At 37.8% G+C, this 19203-nt stretch overlaps 1 protein-coding gene across 1 annotated transcript in view; it reads right to left on the bottom strand.

Annotated features, from left to right (window-relative positions):
• Nucleotides 1–15502, bottom strand: part of EDNRA (endothelin receptor type A) — a 33815-nt gene extending 18313 nt beyond the window's left edge. The window contains exons 1-3 of the mRNA XM_057369173.1: nt 15124–15502; nt 11820–12321; nt 183–310 (exon numbers count right to left, since the gene is read on the bottom strand). Coding sequence (XP_057225156.1) covers nt 183–310; nt 11820–12221 — 530 coding nt within the window. The 5' untranslated portion in view covers nt 12222–12321; nt 15124–15502. The remainder of the gene's footprint in view (nt 1–182; nt 311–11819; nt 12322–15123) is intronic.
• Nucleotides 15503–19203: the final 3701 nt, after the last annotated feature.

The following is a 19203-nucleotide window of genomic DNA, read 5'->3' as shown; positions in this document are numbered from 1 at the left end:
TTWTTAGTCCAAGGACTTTAATATTATAATTTGAGCCAGGGATGTGCTTGGTGATAGCCAGAATATAAAAAACCAGAATCTAAGTTATATCTCTATTGTAATCTGCCTGCTAAGAAGACCGTGCTTAATTGAGGAAAACTGCATATGCAGGAGTGGTGTCAAAAGAGTAAAACATACTGTACCTGTCCACACTAAGGGCACACAGGTTAAGGACTGTGATTCCCACCGATGCCTTCTGGATAAAGGGAAGGAATTTGCAAAGAAACTGTCCAAATTCTGTATCTCCAAAAGGCCACTTCTCAGCAAGGAGCTAAAGAGAAGATATGCAATAATCAGAATATTTAAACAGTAACCTAGCAAGTATGTCGCAAATGTAGTTATTTCTTGTCTTAGTCATTGTAACCCTGAATTTTCCCTACCTCAAGCATATCCTTATTACTGAATGAATCTGGGAAGTAACTGCTTCTATAGAAGTACTGAAGGTGAAAGTTTACTTAAATGTTGACTGTGTGCTGTTGAAATAGTAACTTGCATTGTTAAATTTTTTTTTGTAATTGTGAACCAGCCAGCAGTATTGAATAATGAAAATCTAAGTCAAGCCTGTCATAAATGGTTGCAATTGCCACATCCCAGAACCATGCAGTCAAAACATAACTCAGGGTTCATAATGAAATACCTCAGAGCCAAGTTCCGATGCTGCATGCAAGCAGATTCTCGTCATCATAAATGTACCATTGTGTAACTCATGACAATATTCAGTGCCAGACTCTTAGGAGTGCGAAGTAAATACTGTGCATGCATAATTTGTTCCATATTACATTTTAAAGGACAAGCATGCAAACATGTGGGTTGTGCTTCAAGGCAACAGAAARGCATCCATTGGAAAGATGTGAGTGACTGAGGTTTAGAGTAGTATTTCCAAGGAGGCATTTMCATAACAAATATTAGTACAGTGATTCATGTGCACAGTTGTGAAGAATTAGCATATAAATAGTAATATTTCTAGTTATAACTGTTAAAGCTTTGAACATGGCTTTGCACTGGGCTTTGATAGCAAGTATACATAGAAAATACAAGATGCAAAATTATTCAGGGTAGTCAAATCTACARCTGGCTGCAAAGTCACAGAAGATACCCTTGTGCTAACAGTAAATGGCAGATTACATTCAATGTAAGTAAGTGTAATAAATGAAAAATTAMCGGGCTCATACAAAGTACTGAGCCCTAACTTAGCTATTTCCACTCAAGTAAGGGATATTTCAGCCATCATGAATAGTTCTTTGAAATACAAAGCCCCTAAAACTTCTCGCTCTTGCACTACCATTTTGTTCATCTTCTTCTCTAAGTGCCTGCTGCTGAGCATTTCTCAGCAGTAGGATGTTCATGTTTTGAGAGTTAGCTTTGCAACCACAAGGACTASAAATATTTTTCAATAGATGCTTAGGCTCTGGAACACACTTATCTGCTAAAAGTGGGTGTATTCTATCTGTAGAATTAGAAAAATTCTGGTYGTGGCTCAGGACTGCAGTACTCAAAGTAAACATTTTATTTCTWTTTAAGTTAGTGCTAAATTGAAGCATGCTAATAATCACTGCCTTTAACAATACAAATGTTGACTATGGAAAGTTCCAATTCATGTCTGTCTTTACCTCAGTTAAGGTGTTACCTTTTCTGTTTCTTCATAGCATGAGTTTTTCAGAGAGCTCTGCTGTGTAGTATGGATGTTTATCACAAAAGTCTAGATAAGTAGGAATTCGTCTTCTCCTCATAGTCCTGCTGTGGACTTTTGGTACCCCCTCTGTTTTATAGCCATTCATCACAATGCTGAATTACTTGTGATTTTGTCCCCCAGACTATACCTCAGAAATGCTGGAAGCAGCTACACATTGCACATTGCCTGTGTCTCTCTGGGATTATATTAATGTTGTCATTTGATTACTTGTATTTCAAAACAGATTTTAGCAACTCACAGYTTTCAGACAACTGGGTGCTAAAACTATGAATCCAACTTACATRTGTGAGCACTTTTGCTATGGTATCCCGTTTTAGGACAGTCATATTTACTGAAAGCAAATCCTCTTTTTCTCAAAAAGCTAGGGATTGGATTGCTAGTATTGGTGATTTAACTGTAGTCAGTACCTTYAGTAGCAAAGGTGATAAGCTTATATCTGTGAACTGTTGATTAATTCCTCTGATTTTATCTGTGTKTATCTGTCTGAATGAAATACATTGAAAGCTCTGGCAGAATTGTTTTTCAATAAGTTTGCAATAGTATGACAAATGTTTGCAGRGCATATTTGTGCCTTTTGCCTAGAATTCTCATATGAAGTTTTAGTTTRTATCAGAGAAACATGTTGAAAAAGGAAGAGATGATCAGAACCCACAGTAATTCAACAATGTTGTAGTCACTGGGAATTTCAGCTCCAGACTCTTGGTTGGCTTTGGGTAAAATCAGAGTAGTTCTCAGGCTGRAAAGGTGAAATTATGAATGGCACTGCCCGGGAAAAGCAGCTCTAGCAGACTTCTGTCAATCTATGTGCCAGCCAGAGCCCCAAAACTCATTTATCGTTACAGATCATGCTCTAAAAGGCAACGGAAAGCCACCTATTCATTTCAGTGCTGACAGTGGCTGTAGCTGCACCCAGAAATGAATAAGCACTTTGTAGTGACTGTGAAACTCTGTTACTACAAGGCAAATATTAGCTTCAAAAAGAAAAGTGTTGTACTTGAGAAAGGTTCACTAACTCATTACTCCTCACAGGGAAGCTTCAACATGCTTCCAGCCTGTACGCTTCAACCCCACACCCCAGGAAGCTCTCCTTTWTTGAGATGAAAAGTATTTTATTCCTTTTGTTTCTTACACTTYCCACTAATTGAAGTAATATCGGTACCAAATCATTAGACGTTCTTTTCAAGTGGATTTTAATCAAAATCCCTGGGACCAGAATTAAGGTTTTTTGATTTTAAGATTCACTTAACAATCATTTCTGTGGGTGTGCTTCATTATCACTGCGCATCAGCTATGCATTCATTACTTCCCCTTGGATTAGACATCAGTTTTTTTCTTCTCTAGATATTTTTAGTTAGCAAATCTGATCCTGTCTTTGCTTTCACTAATTTTTATATCAAAACAAATCCATTTCTCTCTGCCCTGCCCTGGCATGGTATGGAAATTTTGGAAGGAARTAACACATTCATTTTGTATTAAGGGATTTTGTATTTTGTATTCTTGAGCCCAGGAATTTAATTTAATTAATCCTGATTTACTTAAGTACAATATAAGAACTGGAATTACTGGCTTTGYATGTTTTGATATCCAAACAAATTTATGATAAAATTCTAGCAAATGACATTTTCTCTCAGGGCTCTGGGATAGAAGAAATCAGTCTGATTAGTTCTACTTGTGTCCCAGTTCTCCGTGAGTTGTTGAAGTGGACTGTGTTTTTGCAAACCCATTTACAAAATCTYTGAGGTTTCAAAATAGGACACTGTGGCAAAGGAAATGGCGCTTTTCCCCTTGTCCAGTTTAGGAATATTTCCTACTGTGGTGCAATTCCTGAGAAAAGTATGTAGTCAACATGTATTTTTGCACTGAAATCAGAAATCAAGATTGGTCTTAAAAAACTCATCATAATGACCAGACAGCCACAGCTTCCTTGAGCATCCTCCCTTCTCTGCTGCTTTATATGGCCTCTCTGCCCTGCAGCTGGAAACAAACAAGACACCAGCGCTGAGAACATTCCTTTGCAGTGATTTTTAAATGTCACTCYCTTGATTTTATTCTACTGCTGCTGCTATTTTCTAACCGCCCTCAGTATGGTAGCTGATGTWCAAAACATCAAGTCCCACTGTGCATCCCAAGCAATTTATATATAGTCTGAAGGAGAGCTGTTGTAACCCCACCACATGAGTATTCGCCAGGGTATGCTCATGTGTACCACAGTGTTTATCTCATGCCAGGCTGATGCTGTGTGTTTGCAGGCAGATGACGGCCCTGGAGCTCAGCCCAAAATARATGGACTTGGTTGGGTGCTGGATACAAACCAGCTCTGAGCTGCTCTATTAAAACTCCTGAAGTTCRACAAGTACATGTCAGGAGGTCCCCTCTTGCTGCCATGTGGGATTGAGGATGGAAGCAAAGGCTTCATACTCRCTTTTTCCTGCTCTGATCTCATCCTAATGCTCTAGAGACTTCCCCTTCCTATATCCACTTGTGACCCTTTTTGTGCTGACACACAAGATCTGCTTTCTTGAAACTGAATGGTATTCCACACAGTTACCCATGAGTTGCCCCTCATGGTGCCCCTGTATAGGATATATGAGTTTCATGGTATTTAAATGTTCAGTGATACTCATGGAACAACTCTGGCACAACCCCAGAAATCAGCTTCTATTCTGTCTTCAGCAGAACAAGTAGAAATGCTTTCTCTATTCTGTGACTTAAGTTACACTTTTGCAATGGAGATTTTGTAATATACACTATTGTAATGGAGAAAGAGACCAGAATAGCAGATTTCTGTCTGTATAGATAAGATACAATTGTATAAGTGACCAACATCTCCTAACTGGGGAGCAGAAGTTACAAAACCAGTATAGTCTGGGGTAGTTTTCTTTCCTTGACACATAGTCCAGAATGAAATACAAGAGAAATTCTTCTGGGTTTGTTAGATCAGCACATTTGNGTTTCCTCTAGGAGACAGTGAGCTGTCTTGATAAAACTCTCTTTGAGCTGTCTTGATAAAACTCTCTTTTAAATAGTTTTCCACTGTTATGTATGCCCTTGTCTGCTTCAGGGCATGGGCCAAACATCATACCTGGTGGTTTTGGTGGAATTCGGGTAATATCTGACTGAAGTGTCTAAGTTCTATACCACTATTGCATAAAGTGATGAAAGATGATGATTTGGACTGAAGTGTCTCACCTATCTCTGATCTGTAAGACTACTTAGTTAGGATATTGAGTCCTCAGMAGTGGTGTTTTGGTTGTGGTGACTCAAACAGGACCCTTCTGTCCTTATGAAGTGTCACAGGTAAGAATTCACTGCATGTTTTCAAGACTTTTCCTTCTTCCTACAATCCATGTATCCAGGAGTTAATTGTGTTGCTGGGTGAGCCTCATCCATTTCTTGGTTCATAACTCAGCTGTGCCCCACCACTTCTCACTGCTGAAGTGAAAACCCTCAAATTTTGGAAGGAAGGTGACTAGAGGAAAACAAAGAGCAGAGGAAAACAAGGAACAAGAGTAGCCTTTATAATGCAGAGCTTAAGACCAGTATTGAGTATATCATGGTGAGATGATAGCTCAGGCTTCTGCCAACTTTGGGATCGTTTGTTTATTTCCTTATTCACAGCCCTGGCATGGTAGAGAAAACACATTGTATCTCTTCAACTCTTCTTTGCAGGAAATACATTCCTGATTTTGCTACAACCGAGAGCTGTCTTTTTTCCACTTTGGGTGGATAAMAGACTGACTGGTTTTCTTTCTGGAAGGAAGAAAAGCTATTTGGGGATGCATGAGAACCATCAAAGGCATTTTTTTACTCTGCATTGTGCTACCACATCTTTTTCTGTTCTTCTGTTTATCTTAGTCCAGCTGAGTAAAGGTAARGGTTGCAGAGGGTCTCATGCCTTTCAATGAATGCCTACAGTGTTTTTCTGCTTCTCTAGACAGCTATGGAAGGAAATGTATAGCTTTTACACAAGAGAAAATAGATTATAGTTCAAGAGATCCTGAAAAGTAAGGAAACAAATGCCCTGTTTTTTCAGCAAAACATTCTGTCTCAACTAACTGGTAAAATAAATCCTAAGTTTTAGGTTCTTGTTAAAATGTTTATATTTATTACAAAAATCTACTTAGCAGTAATGCATTCCTAACCACTCTAGGCATCTCCCCTGTGGTATTTTTGCTGTTTACAAAGTAGGATTACTTTCCATGGTGTTGGCTATCTTCCCATCCTTTTAGGTAAACTTTCTCAAGCCGGGCTGCTCTTTTTCAGGGAAATGAGCTGCAAGGTGTGCTTATGTGCATGATGATTTGTTGAAAGGAATTTTTTTCAATCCSTGGGCATAATATTGCTTTTGTTACTCTGCCAGCTGTGTTTTCCTGTGTGTGTTGCTAAAAAGAGTGACAGGACTTCTAAGAAGTTACTGCAGAACTGGTAAGCCCTGGATATGCGCAATCAAAACAATTCCTTGTTATCTGTAGAGTTCAGCTGGTTGAGAAATAAAGACAGCAAACATACGAAAATATTCTCTTAAACCTCGAGTCTCTAAGTATTGTACACTATTTTAAATCCACAGAGCAACAAGACRGTCATGAAATGAGGAATTGAAGATTAGGGAGGAGCTGCCTGTGCATCGATAGGAACATATGTCCCACCCCYCAAAACACTGCCATGGCAGAGTGGCTCTTGAACTAAGACCTRTATTTCAAAATCTCTCCCTTAACTGCTGCCCTGATATGCACATTAGACACATTCTGCTTGGAAGCTGCAGTCTGTAAATAGAACAAATTCTTGATGGACTTCCATTCCCTGCTCCATTGAGGGTAACTTCTGCCTTTATGTGATCAGTTCCTGTGTTATCTCTGGATTTCTGCTGTGTTGGTCCCCACGTGGAGACACACACCTGAATAATAGGTCATGCTGGGGCAGGTTCTATGGATTTCTGCATCACACTGGGCTACCCATTCGCTGCTTCTTGGAATCCCTATTAAGAATTCATTGGAAGCCACAATTCACTTGTTAAGCTGGGGCCTCAGAATTTCACACTGGTGTCAGTAGTTCATTAACAAACACACATGACATGTAGGAAAAATTCTGCTTTTAAAGAAGGGTCTCTTTTCTAAGTGCCCTTAACCTTTTGTATGCTGTTGGCTTGGCTTTATACTCCTTTGGTACAAAACTATAACTTGTACAGACACCACTTGCTCTATCAGCTACTGGATCAGTGGCAAGGTATTTAGTTCTCATCCCTGTGCAGGTAGAATATTAATTCTGTTGGTGAAGGTATTCAGAAAAGCCAAATAATTTTTGATTTAGAAGGGATTGCTGTAACACTTATGCATGTGCTCTGATGTTGAAAAATGTCCATGACTAGWAATGCCTTAGCTGAGTCTTCCTTTACTGAAGACAAAATGGTTTAAGATGTTTGCTTGCTGTAAGCTACTTTCTACATTTAGAGTTTTAATGTTCTAGGTGGACTATTCAGATATAAGTGCTGTTGCAACTAAAGTAAATGTGAGTTATATACCACTTAACTAACCAAAAATCCGCCTGTTTTATTAAAGAAGGTAATCAAGATCTTCTTGAACTGTCTGAGCAGTGAACACTTGCTTTTTTCCTGGGTAGATGTCTTCAACTCTATACCAGTAAAATTATTAGGAAAATGTTTGTTATTAAAGAAATAGGTTAAAAGCTTCCTAATTTGCTTAATTGACTTTATAAACAAATGATTTACAGAGTTATGCATGTTCTGATCTAAGGCAATGTAGTTTATGTCAGTCCTATGTAGGCCAGTTTCCAAGAAATAGAACTAATTTAAATGTTTTTCTCTAAAGGGCATAAAACTGGAAGCAGAGGCAGCTCAGAACTTCCAGTAACATAGTTAAAACCGAATTTTGCCATTCTAAAGGTGAGAGCCTTGGTCTAGAGTGTTTCAAGCTCCATGAGCTCAGAAAAGAGCAGTGGACAGCAATGTCTGTGGTGAGTACCTGTTGTTGTTCCTCCTGCTCTGCTAAACTTTTACCATGAAAGCAGCAGCAGGAACAGCAGTAAGGGCTTTCCAGGGCTCAGAGCAGCCAAGGCAATAGTGGTGCAATGGATATTCTGCTGCTGCCTTTCTATTGCCATAGGAARCAGGGCAGTGCCTTATAGAAAGCAGCCCTCTAAAAAAGTTTTCTTTCATTGCTTCTGAATTTATTTGCTAAAAAAGTAGACATGGCAGTGATGGGTAATGCAGGTGATGCAGCAGCTTTCAGTTACGTACTAATGCCACCTGATACAAGAAAAGGAACCTGTCTCTTCTTCAGTGCCTTAACCCKACCTCTACAGAAGCATAAAATATAAAAATTTTATTTTCTGGTCTTCTTTTCCCTGCAGAGAAATAATTCTTCCTGATTTGGGGCTTTAGGCTTTTATTTCTTGAAGGTCTGAGATGGATATGTTTTGGGCAAAGAGGAAACTATTCTGGTACTGTTTAGGTGCTATTAAAATGTGGTTTAAAATTAAGTTGTCTTAATTTGGTCTATTAAGGTTGGATTTATAACTGTCACCCTRCTTGTGAAACTCCATTTATTAATATTTTTAATACTGATTTGATACTTCAAGTGGATATATTGTGGTAATTAAGTGTAATGGGGCTTTAATATATCCAGAATATCTTCAAAGGACATTGAATATTACTCACATCTCAATCAGTGAATATTACTYACATCCAAATCCATTTAACAATGAGGGGAATCCACTATATCATTACAGTAATTGGAGAAAGTAAGGGGTGAGATTTTGAACCTATTGTACCACAAAGGTCAAAAMTGTCAAACACCTGTGATCACATCTTCAGTTGACATAAATTACATAATTAGTTTTTTTCCAGTATCATATCTTTGTTAATTGTGTAAATGCATAATAGAATCAAGGACTCAATTCTCCTGGGATCTCACATTGCCAGTTACTATAACTTTATAGCTGCTTCTTTCTAAGAATTTATAAAATGGATTTGAGTATCAGTAGCATTATCTACTTCTCTTTTGAAAGTAGTTTCAAAATAGTTAAGGCTACAGTATGTTTCAGGAAAATGATTATATCTGTTTCTGATATTCACTTATAATGACACAGTACTATACTTACAATTACACAGTATTATACATTTTGTTCTATACAATGTAGCCATCTTAATACTGTACTATTTGTTATTTTAGTATGCAGCTAAATGCTTGTTTTCTCTAATTCTGATTTCAGGTGTGTTTTGTCCTAAGATTGACCTGTAAGGTATTAAGTGTTTGACACCACTTGTTTGTGTAGTGTACTAATATAGGGTTCAACATGAGGCTGACTCTAAAGCTAAAAGAATCTTGTAAAATAAAGTTCAGGAGTGTATAAATTGCTTTAAAACAATAATAAAAATACTTGATTTTTTTTCCATTCAAAGCCTATCACTTCAATTATCCAATCATGTTATTTCYAGTGGCCACCCTTCATACTGTCACTCAACAAGAGGAGCTGAATGGTGACACAGATTTAGGATCCCTAGTGACATTAAAAGGMATGACATTTAATGAACTTAAAAACCARTTCTTAATGTAAGYATCCACATTACTGAATGGTTCATATGAAAAATGGACYAYAAATAATAATTGCATTTCTTATCAKAARTGCTAGAACTCCCTTAWAAATGCTATATAAATACGTGCCTGTATCACGATGCATGCAGTTAACTTTAGACAATAAGGTGGTTGTATGTGGTAATTTAAAAGTAACTTATTTTGAAAGTTCAAGGACTGAAAATAAYTGAAAACTAGAGTTATGCTTCAAATATTATTTTAATTCTGCCTTCTTACATGTGGAAATTGACAGGCATTGCTGTCAAGRGGCTGCAGTTTCATTCATAGCCTTTATTTATCCAATACTTCTCTGCAGCATAGAAATAATTTCTCATATAGGCTAASGAAATGTCATTTGTACAGAGCTAATGAGAACCATAGTTCAAATTATCATACAAGATAGATCAAAACAAGTGAACCTATGGAACTCCAGAGAAGCAACAGAAAATTAATAGAAAGTAATGTATTGCAAAATAATAAAGAGAATATTAAAAAATATCATTTGTTACTTTCAACTAGACTTCTAAAGATTTTTCATAAGACCATCAAAAGGCAATTCTGAAAGSCAAAATTAATTCCAGATTCCCATTCTTCTTTATGAAAAAGCAGCAGAGCTCTTGAAAGGTTAGAAAAAATTGTGTAATAAAGTGCTTGTTCTTTCTCAAACTTGGCTCTGAAAACAATTCATGCCATTTTTCCTTAAAATTCACTATCACATATATAATGAGAAGTGAGAATGCTGCCTTAACAATTATCCTTAAAGACATAAGGGTAATTTACCAGGGAGGAAACTGTAATACATCCTGGGAGGTCCAGTCAGAATCAGAATGSTTTGGGTTGGAACGGATCRCAAAGATCATCTCGTTTCAACCCCCTGCCATGGACAGGAAYGCCTCYCACTAGACCAGGCTGCTCAGAGCCCCATCCAATCTGGCYTTGTGTAGGCTCTGAATCCAGCTAAGAACCCCAATCCCATGTCCCATTAGGCATTCACCCAGCTACGGAAGACAGCTGAATCTCAAATCCGGAAGAACCTAATCTTTCTCATCCATTTGTTAATCCAAAATACTCTACAGCTATCTACGACCTTATCAAAAATTGCCAATTTAAATTTCCAGGTGGAGTATTGAAAAGTGTAAACTAGAATTTCCACTAAATGACATCCGTAATTATTTCAAATMCTAGTTTCAAATTCATATTAAACCCAGATAAAGTTAAAAGACTTATTGGTAATTTATACAACTGGAAGATCAGAACCAAGTGATACATTTCAATGCAGAAAATATGCCACTGTACAAATGTAATATATGCACATATAGACAATTTTAATCCATTAATTAATTCAAATTTTATGATCTTAYCCTATGAATACCTGTGTTATAATGCAGTTATGATGTCAATGTTATATAGATGCAAAATGCATCTTTTAAAATTACTGTTTCTTTAATTTTAAAATCCAGTTTGAAACCACARGGCACTAGTTATAAAACCATGCATTAAAATGTTTCATTTAAAACACATGTAAATAAAAGTCTTTAGGATCTTTAAGGGCTGAAATAGTGAAGAATATTTTTTSTAAATTATATGACTTAGTGTTTTATTTAGTAACAGAAACACTTTATGTTTCTGATGAGAAAAGAAAGAAGTCAGATATCCTATCAGGTATGCACCTGTGTACCATCCACAGAGACARATACATGCTTACAAAAGTCTTTGATGATTTTCTAAGATAAGATAATATCAGTGAAATGTATTTAAAAAGGGCTCAGTTCTGTTTATTCAAGCATGTCCTGACTTGAATTATATTAGTAAACAGAAATTTCATTAGAAAAAGCACTTCTTTATGGCTTTGTTTAATTAAAATGGAAAATCAAAACACTGGGACAGGATAACTTTATACCAGATAAAAGAATTGCTGAGGAGCCTTTTTATACTTTGACAAACCCAGATGAAATTTAATATCTCAGAAATGGTCTGTGACATAATTGGAATAATTTTGAGCCTCTGCTATTAATGAATATTATATGAAAACCTTAAGGCTCAATTTAACTGACATAATCTCTCCCTGCAAAGTCATATTATGAAGCCTGCATATCACAGGGAGTATTTTCTGTAAAAATATGAAGTAAGGATTGGATAATATAAAAATAGCAACTAGTCCATCAAGGAGGAGAACAGTTTATAAAAAGTCTTCCCTCACAAATTCTTTTGCTAGCTATAGTAGCTATGAGAAATGGAGATCTGCCGTGAAATGCCCAAGGCCACACTTCGTGCAAAAGCTAGGAGCTACATCATCCTTAATGAGAGATACACTTTTTCTTGAYGGAGGTGAGACCTGAGAGCAAGGTTTTTGTCGAAGAACAAAAAAGGAGTTGTATTTTTTCCTGAAGAGAGCTATTCATTGACAAAAGAGCACTAATTAGACAAACAAGGACGCCCAGAGAACAGCCAGTGCACTTGTAAGGGGCTGCAGTTAGAAGTTACCGGTGCTGTCCTACCTTGTACACMATGATAGGGATGTCAATGACAATGTAGATAAGGTCTCCCAGGGCCAGGCTGGCTATCAGTGCGTTCGGGCCGTTCCTCATACACTTATTCTGGTAAATGATCCTCAGCAGAGTTGCATTCCCAACCATCCCAACAATGAAAATAGCACAAGATACCACGGTGTTAATGTATTTAAAAGTGTCAGCAATCCTGGTCTGCTGGGAGCATTTGACAGTTTGGTTGGACACCGGGGGCTGTATGGTGGTGAGCAGAATGCTGGACTCAATCCCTGAGAATGTGGAAAGGGGGTTTCCCGAGTCACTCCGATTGGAAACGTCTCTGTCAGAGCTGTCACTCAGGACAAATCCTGGGACCAGAAGCAGCAAGGAAACTCTTAAACACAAGGCTTCCATCCTGAAGTCCCCCAGGAGCGAATTCAGTAAGACAAGGGCTTAGKTTTTTTCTTCAGTATTTCAGTGAGATACTTCTCACTTTTGCACCTGTACAGAGAAACTGTAAGCAAAAAAAGAAAAGGAAAAAGAGGCACATGATCAGTACAACAGGTRGTCTAACACATCCTGTTTCTCACTTAGAAAGGGCATTTGAATGTTCAGCCTCTGCAGCACATATGTATAAACWCCTGTTTATACTCATTGTGCTGCTCTGAAATCCAGATTACCCTTATTACCTGTCTGACAAAAGGCAAACACAGAAAACTCCTGAAAATAAGTGATGCCTTATGCAAATAAGATCCCACAAAATSCTGTTAGCTTAAGACAGAATTTGTATATGGATGGGAAAAATAAGGTGGATAAAATTCTGTTTTAAAAGTCTTGCAGGAAAAGTTGACCTGCCTTGGAGACTGCTGAGTGGTAGTTTAGCCAAAATAAGAAGTAATTATTTTTTCTTTGAAAAAGAAAGGTAACAACATAGCTTTAAAAATGAAAGGTAGCAAATTAATCAATTTTCTGAGTATTTTTCAATATATTGYAGCAATTAGTCTTTGTATTATGTTTGTCTGACTTATTACCTGTATTTCAAATGAAGACTGAGARGACATGTATTTCAAATCAAAATTTGGACCATATCCAAAATTTGTGAGTATTAGAAAGAAGATTTCACAGTACTAGGTTAGACCTCTGGCCAGGAAAAACTCTTCAAACTTTGTCATTTAGTCCTGAATGTAATTGCAACGCATGCTCAGTTCTTAGCCACAGTGAAGTTAATAATAAAAAATTCAGTTCTTTTAAAAATGAAAGATACTTTTTTAGTATTCTAAGCAACAACTCATGACATTTCCAGGTAGGACAGAAAGCATCACAGAGCCTGTCTCAGTAAGTGGGACTGCCTGTGTGCAACCCCTGCCATGGAGGTATTGATACTAAATCTCCAGTGAAACCAGGAATGCCACTTAAATCCATTATATTGAAGCCTTGGTTTAAGATGAAGTTKTTTTTTTTTTTGGTTTTTTTTTTTTTAATGTGGCTTATATCTGTAAAACAAGACAAAATGCTGCAGTGTTGAAAAGAGTAGAAAAATGAACTATTTACAACTTTCTGATTTCCAGGGACTTGCATGGAGTATTTGGGAGGATCCTTTAAAATAAATGAATCCTAATTTCATTCCCTGTGGGGCTATTAAGTCAGAGTTTATACCAGAGAAAGAGAGAGAAAATTTACTGATAGTACTTCTGGAGCAGGCACAATATAAATATTTACTACTATTACAGGCTTCTGTTGTGTGTGGTCTGTGGAAGTGTGTGTGCACCTATACACAGCAGCAGATGTGAKGCTAACTGAATTATTCCTGTCTGGCATGCAGACCAGGGATCCACCTTTCAATCCTTGGGTTGCTGTGTTTGAGATCAGGAACTGACCAGCTGTGAGTTCCYATGGACTTTATTTCCAAGTTTAACATACTAAATAGCAAATCCTTCTTTAGTTCATTGAATTAAATGCTTGTTTTGATGGTATCTGAGGGCATTTAGCAGCGGTGTGGTGCAAGTGTTTTCACTTTAGGTTTCTAAATAATAACAGAAACAACAGAGGTATTTGACTGTAATTCTCTTCAGGCAAGGATTAATACTTGCATTATTTCCTATGAGTATKGTTCCTCAATTTAGAAATGGAAAAAGTATATCACTATTAAATGTGATATACTATATTTTAGTATATTAGTGCTGTATTTTATGTATGCTATATTTTAGTAGTAATATTAGTATCCTCCTTATTTAGTGCCCTTTTTTTGGTGAAAATTTGATGCATGTATCATGTAAACATGGTGGTAGCATGGCAATCCTGCAGCCAGCATTCAAAGCTAGGAACAAAGTTGTCAATTACCATCTCTTCCCTCTCGTGGAAGAAACCTTTTCCAAAGAAGCAAATTTAGAAAGTTTTTAATAGACTAACTACTAAGGGTACTTTTTATAGATTGCTGACAGCCCTTCATTCCTCTGTGCATATTTTCAAAGTATTTTTCCTGTTACAGAATATAACATGCTACCTTGCCTCTATGAGTAACGCACTGGCATCCCCGAWAACTTTTTGCGATAAGGTAATCTAGAATTGCCCTTCTTCACACGCAGCCTGGGTACCTGCAGGGTGTGAGGGGCTCTGTYAATGTGGGAGCCACACTCCAGTTCTGTGCCTGTGCTCCTGCACTGCTGCAGAAGCAGCCGCGGATGCAGGGAGCTAAATTCTTGACTTGCCGTGGAGTATCAAGTCATGAAAAAATTCCCATGCCGAGATTCGCTAGAAGAGACCGTACTAGTGGACATGAAATTGTTCCAAGTATTAAAGACGAGCAAAAAACGTTAACGTCTCAGCCCAAAAGCAGCTGAGATGTGAACAGGAGCAAATGAAGCGAAGCAGGGCAGGAAGGCACTGAAAGGAGCAGCGCCGGCAAGGAGGATTCTCTGGGCTGTTCCCAGCGAGCGCCCCGTGCTGCCGGGGAAGCCGCCGGCAGCTCCTTCTCCAAGGCGAGAGGAAACACGCTTCTTGCACCGCTAGCAAAGGATCGATTCCAACATGCATTGGCAAAGCAGTGCTGTCTGCCCTGCAGCCTATACAGAGCGCCTGGCAAGATCCATACACTTCAACTTTATGCGGTAACAGTTCCCCCAAACTGCCTTGTGCCCATCTCTTGTTCTCTCTCTCTCTCTCCCCCACACACTCACACCGCACACAGAGGTGCACCACCGCCACCGAATCCSTCTCCGGGGCGTTTCCAGCGGTGCGGAAGGTGGATGGGGGAGCGGGCTCCCGCAGCATCCCGCGCACTGCGCTTCCCCCCGCCGCGCCTCCCCGCCCGGCTCACCCTCATGCTGGGTTTGCTGCCGCCGCCGCCGCTGCCTCGGAGAATTTCCTCTGAGTGGCTTTTCCTGGGATAGTCTSACCAGATACTCCTGCCTGCGTCTGACTGGGTGGAATTGAAAATCTCCACCTCCGCTAAATCAGTGAACGAAAGAGACAGACTGAAGAAGCCGGAGCGTCCCCTGTTTTCTGCCCCCTCCCCCAATTAAAACAAACCTCCAGCTCGAACTGAGCCCCTGCCAATGTTAAACACAAAGACTGCCTCCCGGGCACAGGGGAACACTGAGCTCTTTAACTCTTTCCTCGCTGAAACTGAGCTACTTTGCTGGATTCGTCTAAACCACAGGCTCGGGAACCCACTGCTGTAGCTGCCTGCTAATGGCACGTAGGATTCTCAGGAAGGTTCTGTATGTGATCCCACCAGACGGCAGAGGAGCCATGAGCAAACCGGGAAAATCTGATTAAATAAACCGCTTTTGCTTTGTATTTGCCCCAGGGTTGGCGACGATCAGAGTCTCTGAAACAATCAGTAAAACTGTGTGAGAGTTTCAAAAATGCTGAATCCGTAAACAAAAACTGCTCCTGAGTGAAAATTCTTTGATGCATCCAGGACACACCTTGCTAATMTATCTTAGTTGCATTTACAATGATAATAAGACGGCATTTTCTGTCATTCCTATGTTTCCTATTACTGTTCTTCTGTTGAGAGAGAGGTGCAAAAAATCTTGTGCAGATAAAGTGGAACGTTCGCTTATACCTAATGAGAAAAAATGCCAGTGTGTCAGAGGGAGCAGCTTGTGCTGGAAAGAGTTTCAAAATCCCTTTGTGCTAGCAAGTTWATGAAATTTTGAATCCTTTGTTGACCCATTGCAGGTTTTTGATTTCCTGGCAAGTTTCTATCTGCTTGTAACACAGAAATTATTTTCCAAATATATGAGGGCTTCTTCCAAATATAAAAACTCAATCTTCCTAAATAAAATGTAAAAATATGTAGTCCTAAACTAACAAAAGCCAACCAAAAGAGCAATAGAAAATGTGTTGCTAGTTTCTGGCAGAATTAAAATATCTGGTACTCAATCATGTAATAAATTGTTTTGAACTGTATCAGTTTTGTATATTTAAAAGTATAGTTATGTAGTATGTTTGAAATCATCTGGGTAATCTTGAACAGGAAAAACCAGCATCTGGATCGACTGGATTAGCAATACTTTACTTCTAGGAAGTAATTTCAGTTAAATGGAGTGTCAAAACACAGGATCTTTGAAGGAACATACATGTGCAGGCTGAGAATCACAAGAAGACTACTGTTAGCAGATTGGGTAGAAAGTTTAATTYAAAATCTCAGGTTGCTGTGAAGTTTAATAAGTGCTCATAAGCCACTAAATTTTGCATATACTACTAAAAAAATTCTTTACAGTTTGGTCATAGATACTTAGTATTAGTGATTTTCTTTGTCAAGAGTCATCTACATGGGTAACTTGTTGGAAAAAAACTTTTGAAGATCTGGAAAGGCTGTTGTTGAAGACTATGTGCACTTTGTGGAATGTTTTATTGAATGCAATTCTTAAATCACTTGTGTGTTCTCTAAACATTGTTAAGACCCARTTCATTTCCTGGGATCATTTGACCTTTATGTCTAAACAGAGTAGTAACAACAACAAAATAGTCYATTTCTGATCTCATTCAAACACATATTTACAAATGTATTTACTRTTAAATAAAATTAATTTAATGAAATAATCAAATTTATGATGCCATTAAAGATCTATTTCAAGAGAGCCTTTATTACCATTGTGAATACTTCTATTATTGCAAACCCACATAAAGAGCATTAGCTATAAGAAATTACTGATCTGTGTTCTTTGTTATTTTTACTGTCACTGATTTTTTTTTAAATGGACCTTAGCTTTGTCTTTAATCTTCTAGGTGTCTAAAGCTCAGTTGACATCTTGTCTTAAGATAAATTCAAAAAGTGTATTTAAATGTTCCTGCTTTTATGGTGTTCAGAAAAGCAACATGGAAAAAGAAATTTTCATGTATGAATTATGCAAAAAACTGCAGTTGCAAATGCAGCTGRCCTGAGCTACTAAGAAAAGTATGCRCTTCTTTACACCAAGATGTTTTCAGCTGTTAGAAACACTTTGAGCATCATTGTAGGACTGCTAYCCTGTGMGTAGAAGAGTTCTTGACTGAGGWCTCTGTGTACCAGTTTCAGCACAGTGAAAGTGTTTCCTCTGACCTCTTCGACTTGGTGTCTTCAACAAACTACTTAGCTTGTCTTGCATAACTTTASAGATTCAGAGTAAGGGCAATATATTCATCTCAGAAAATAACCAGTTGGGTTTTGCAACTGGAGTAAAAAAGATTATTGGCATTTTGTAAAGCTATTCATTTTCCTGAAGCCATCAGGTATTAGAAGGGAATACTTTCCTTTAATTGGATTTCAATGAATGTTGAGCAAATGCTAAGCCACTTACTTCCTCAGATTTGGTATGAAATAGGAACACATGTTCATCAGGTTGTGTAGTCCTAAATTGCATTATTGAGATTCAGAAGACCAAAATCAAAACCAGGCATTGTCTATAATTGGCATTTCCATAAGCAGTCAGTTGCTGTGYTTATAATCTGTAGCTTTTTCAGAAAATCAGAAGTTTTTCATCACAAAGAATGTAAATACCTAATTATTCTGCATTCTTTCACTAGAATTCTGATACAGTTTTTATCAGAAATAACACAAACAATAGAAAATAGGGGCCTCTTAGATAATTTGGAAAAATGCACCTGGATACTTTGCTTACAATACTGGGTAACTGTTGCCCTTTGAATTCCATATCTAGATCTAGTGAACATGAACTTAACAAATCCAAAACTTCTCATGGAAACATACTCATTTCAAAAACACTTTTTGGGCATGTTTCTCAACTTTTACTACCTCAGTTCAGTCAGAAGTTGCACCTCATTGAACAAAAAGAAGAAACATCCAAACCACAGGGACATTATCTGTTGTAGATTATCTGTTCTTCAACAGGAGATGCACCTATGCAACTGCTTTAGAAGAATTCTTGAGAAGAGCACCTACCAGAAAATGTCAATTAATTGAAACTCAGGGCTCATTAATTCCAGTGATCATTGAACCAGTTATTTGCTTCTGTTATGTAACATTTCTGTTTCCCAGCAGCTGCTTTATTTAAATTGTGTCTCTACTAATGCCATATCTATGACTCTATTTATGTACAAAGCACAAATAAATTCTGTTTCTGGCAAGTCTATATTGCTCCTCCCTCCCTTCTTGCCCTCTCCTTTCCTCCCTCCATCTCTTTTCCCCCTTTCCAAGTGTCTTTCATCTGTTTCCTTTATGTTAATAGAAAATATTGGCAATTTACAATATGAACTTATAATTCAAAGAGAATTATAGTGAGAATACGGTTGTATTAGTTTATTCTTAGAACTGGAAAGGTGTTTTTATTAGAACTACTGAAATATTCCTGCCCTTGTACTATGGGAACCTGAAGCTGGGATAGAATCAAAAGGGATAAAGGRTTGTAGTTTTAAGGACAACATTGATCATGGAGACAAACAATTAACATAGGAATGATTGCAGGAGCTACTGCACCCCAAAAGGGAATATTAGTCAGGACTTGTATATTGGGTGAATATAAATTTTGCAGAACCTTGATGGAAAAGTTTGAATAACTAGTGAGCTTCCTGGGCATTTAGTGTGCATATTGGAGAAATAACAATATGTATTGTAATTCCCTTCAATTACTGARCATTTCAGCTTCCTTTGAGGAGCATGAGGAGCATTTACCTATGATGCTAAATACAAAGACTAAGAACATTTCAGAAAATATTTACTGGGCRAGGCAATGTTGTTGGTCTTCATTTCCATGGATGAAACCCCTAATTTTTAAGCTCTGTATTTTAAAAATCTTCTTGATGGGAGGCAATAAAGAAGAGAGAACCAGACTCTTCTCTGTGATGCTTAATGAGAGAAGAGGAGGCAAAGGACGCAAGAAATGTGTTCTTGAAATAAAAGAGATTAAATTTGAATAGAGGAAAACCCACTTTCATTATAAGGGTCATC

Source organism: Malurus melanocephalus, unplaced genomic scaffold, assembly GCF_030028575.1.
Source record: "Malurus melanocephalus ecotype Western Australia unplaced genomic scaffold, MMel_1.1 scaffold_105, whole genome shotgun sequence".
In the NCBI taxonomy this organism is placed as follows: domain Eukaryota; kingdom Metazoa; phylum Chordata; class Aves; order Passeriformes; family Maluridae; genus Malurus; species Malurus melanocephalus.
Note: the sequence above shows the minus strand (reverse complement) of the source record. Positions and strands in the feature narration are given on the sequence as shown.